Consider the following 4,190-nt stretch of genomic DNA (forward strand, 5'->3'; position numbering starts at 1 on the left):
CTCTTAAGGGGGGATTCTACCTGAAATTAGCTCAAAATATTGTTTTTTTGTTTTCTTCAGAAATGCGAGGTTCAACTATTCGACTTTACACTGACGATCGTTTTTACCGAAAAATTTTAAAATATAAATGAGAAATTACGTTAGAAAAGAAGAGGTATCTAAATAGAAATCTCGTTTCCATGGCAACCAAAACAGCATTTTTTGTTTCTTACTTGTTTACCAGCCTGTTTGGAGCTCAAAATATGTCAAACAAGCCCGAAACGCCCCTTAGAATCCTTGTGCTATCTTACATGAAGGGGAAAATAAGAAATTGAAAGAGTAACACTGGAGACGAGTGAGAGATTTTTGTGTGAAAGTTGTCACAGTGTATTGCGAAATATTGAACTCCTTTTGTCTCTTTTGTGCTGGAATGACTGGAAAGAAGAAAAGAACCGTTTACAGGAAAACTAGGAAAAGAAAGGGGCATGGAGGAGATCGTAAAAAAGCGCAATTACTGAAGAAAAGCGGTTGCAACAGGAAGAGTGAACCAAACGAACCGACCCCAGGAACTTCGCACGATCAGTCTGATCTGTCAGATTTTGGCGAAGAAAGCGATCAGCTTCCTAGTTCTTCAAGGAAGAAGATGAGATTCCAGAGCTCAGAAGATGAGTCTTCTTCAAGTTCTGATGAAAACAAAAAAGTTTTCGAGGTAGCTGAGGTAGAAAAAGGATACAGGCTCGTTGATCTAAAGAGCTTCTCTTCTGTGCTCTCAACTTTACACAAATGCGAAGAAGGTGAGAAAAATATCACACATCATAAATATGCTTTTCAGCCCCTTGAACCTAAAGAAAAACGATAGTTAGAATTATTTGCAGAAAAGGAGTTTTATTATTGTTTAATCATTTTTTCTGATCTTTCTTCACTGCAACACTTGTACACATTTATGGAGGTGTGAACTAATGCTCCAACATTGTGGTTCTGTTTGGTTCAGTAACTATAGCTAATAGCATCCTTTTCCGTCATGTTTTTAATATAGGAGACCTTACTATTGAAGAAAATACCGCTAGCCGTTATGGACTGATGTCAGATCTCTCCATTCACTGCAATTCTTGTGATGAAAGTACTCCTTGGCAGACATCACCCAACCTTGCCAAGAAAGGCAAATCATTTGATGTCAACCGGAGAGCTGTCTACCACTCAATAGAAACTGGAAGTGGCTACGACGGACTCTCTTCTTTCTGTGCGATAATGAACATGCCTTGTTTGTCAAGAGCTGCTTACTACAAGCAAGTTGATGTAATTTTGGAAGCACTGGAAAGTGAAGCAAAAGAAGAACTAAAAGGTGCAGGCCAAAGGCTCCGAAAGCTAATCATGGAGGAAAATGGCATCTCAGACAGCACCACAATAATTGATGCTGCTGTTAGCTTTGATGGCACTTGGGCCAAAAGAGGTTTCACATCACTAACAGGTGTTGTTTTCGTCATCTCAATTGACACAGGAGAAGTTTTAGACTATCACGTGATGTCTAAATCTTGCCGTAAGTGCTCCCTAAAGAACTCACAATGTGAAGGGAATGTGGAAGAGTTTGAAGAATGGAGGAGGGAGCATGTTGCATCTGGAGATTGTGACATCAACTTCGAAGGAAGTTCACCTGCTATGGAAGCAGAAGGAGCTTCTGTTCTTTGGAATAGATCCATCGAACTTCATAACATGAGGTACAAATGGATGGTGTCAGACGGGGACAGTAAGGCCTTTAACACTGTTCAACATGCCTATGATGACTGTGAAGTTATTAAACTGGATTGTGTAGGCCATGTGCAGAAAAGGATGGGCAAAGAAAGATGTGTACGAGGAAAAACCCAGAACCCAAATGAAAGCATCAACGCAATGGTTTGGGTCCGGTGTCCCAAACATAAACACCATGGAGTGAAAGTTGTCCGGTGTGCTGCTGCGTCTGCAGTCTGCCACTTCCACAGAGGTGCAGAAAGCAGAGAAAGATTGATGGAAAGGCTTTCAATTCCTGGAGGTGCATTTACTGAGGATGCATTTCGACTAAGAGATAATTCAAGGCTTCGGAAAGCTGATAAGCAGGCAACGGCCAAGGAGAAGAAGCGCCGGCAGGGATTGCAGCTTATCCGTACTCAAAGAGAAGCGGCTCTTCGTGAAAAAGAAGATGTTTCATATGAAGCTGGGGCATTCTAACTCTTGCTCTTGCCTATCCTAATTATATTTGAACTTATGGCTACTCATTGACTTCATAATTTGAATACAGGAGGTGTTTAATTTTAAAATCTTGTAACTTTAGGCCTTTTTTTCTCAAAACGTATTTTTTAATACTTGAGAAAAGATTACTCAAGAAGTATGAGAGCTATGGACCTGAAATTTTTAGGGATTGCTGATCTAATTGAGTTATTTGGGATGAGTGAAGGAAAATGCCATAGAGGTCTTTCAAAAGAAATGATTAAACAAATAGTGATCATGTGTTAGATGTGTAACTTGACACCAGTGCTGTGATGTCAAATTTAAAAAATTCTTGAAATCCTTCACTCATCCCAACAAGTATTCAATATTCTTTAGAATAACAGCAAAATATTGGTATTTCATTGAAACAGTTTCTAACAATCTTTACTCAAGTACATATAGGTGAGACACTACAAGTTGTTAATTGAAATGACCGGTGTCAGGTTACATTTGCTGCAGGTGTGACATAACACCTTTTTTTGAAAAATATAGTTCATAAGCTTTCCAGTGATATATAGTTTTAGATAGTTGTGACCAAAACTTAAATTCCTACAATTATTTGAAAAAATGCACTTTTTTTAGGTAGAATCCCCCCTTAAGAGGTAAAATACCCTGCACGTCACTGCATTTCCTGAAATGAGCAGGTAACCAATCAAAATGAGTCAAATTAAAAACCGGAAGCACTGTCTTTCGACAAAAACAAACACACGTAGAGCCGATGAGTGAAACGGTGGGCAGTTTTTGTTGTTGTTTTCAGCCAGAAAAGAAATGACCTCGAGAAAACCTACTCTGCAGTCACAAATATGAGCTGATATTTACTACACTCTATATTTTCCAAACTACAATCCTTGAGCAGAGCTGCTGTTAATCTATTTGACAATTTTTCTTCCATTTGGTCGTAAAAGATATTTTGAAGAAACAAACACTCGAAGGTTTACCCGCCATATTTTGTTTGATGCAAACCGGAATGCTCTGGTGAAACGGACTGGCTGTTTTTTATCAACGAAATAAATGGCTTCACCAAAACATTCACTGCTGACACAAATACGAGTTAATATTTGCCGCACTCTATGTCCTTCAAATGACAATCCGTGGGCGTGTTTAGGTAGCTACAGTTAATCCGATGAAGATGCTTATTCCAATCAATCATAAACATTACGTTGAAGCGGACAAACGACAACTACGCTCAAGTTTCCCGTCATAATTTCTTTCATAAGAACCAACACCTGAAATATCAGGCTCTTCCAAACGCCAGCTGGCAACACGGCCCGTAAATTATTTCCAGAAATCAGTGTAGAAATTGCTTCTTTGTGTTCCGATTTTTAATGCGCGAGACATTTTAAATTCCGAAAGACACTTAAGTGCTTCCTCGAGAGCGAAATCGAAACTAATAACTTCATAAGTAGAGTTCACCATCATTCTCTTTCTCCCGTAAGAGGAAAATGTCAGAATGACGCTAGAATGACACCTTTGGCTTGTGATTGACAGCCGGAGCTTGACCGTACCATCTTATTTGAGAGTGGCAAGGTCTATGACCTTCAGTGTTATTTCTGTCGACCGCCTGGTCGTGGTAGTGCGTCAGCTCGTATCCAGAAAGACCAGAAAGTGTCCGAATCCATCGAATGAAAGATCTGAAAGAATATCAACCCAAACGACCCAAATAGCTGAAACGGTAAAATTCGTTAGAGTTTTGGTGTCATTTTATGCCGTCCGAGAAGATAGTAAAGCAAGCAATGAGCCAGTACACAAGGAAAAATTTTGTGTACCAGTTAGTGGTACACAAAATTTTTCCAAGGTCGTCATGAAGACCTAAACGAATTCAAAAGCCACGTTATATCCTTTACTGACATAAAGACAGTGCCGCACAAAAGGGGACTGGGTAAAGCTTTGACATAAATATTGCTCGTGTATCAAAGAATAGCAAAGGTGGCGTAGACGTCTACTCAATTCGTACGCAAGACTGTAGGAAT

At 39.5% G+C, this 4,190-nt stretch overlaps 1 protein-coding gene across 1 annotated transcript; it reads left to right on the forward strand.

The window, feature by feature from the left end:
* Nucleotides 1–2,731, forward strand: LOC149038689 (uncharacterized). Its single transcript, XM_089183995.1, has 2 exons — nucleotides 1–773; nucleotides 1,016–2,731. Exons 1-2 carry the CDS (start codon nucleotides 410–412, stop codon nucleotides 2,179–2,181), a joined length of 1,530 nt encoding a protein of 509 aa, XP_089040121.1. The 5' UTR covers nucleotides 1–409; the 3' UTR covers nucleotides 2,182–2,731.
* Nucleotides 2,732–4,190: the final 1,459 nt, after the last annotated feature.

Source organism: Pocillopora damicornis, chromosome 10, assembly GCF_964200805.1.
Source record: "Pocillopora damicornis chromosome 10, jaPocDami1.2, whole genome shotgun sequence".
Classification (NCBI taxonomy): domain Eukaryota; kingdom Metazoa; phylum Cnidaria; class Anthozoa; order Scleractinia; family Pocilloporidae; genus Pocillopora; species Pocillopora damicornis.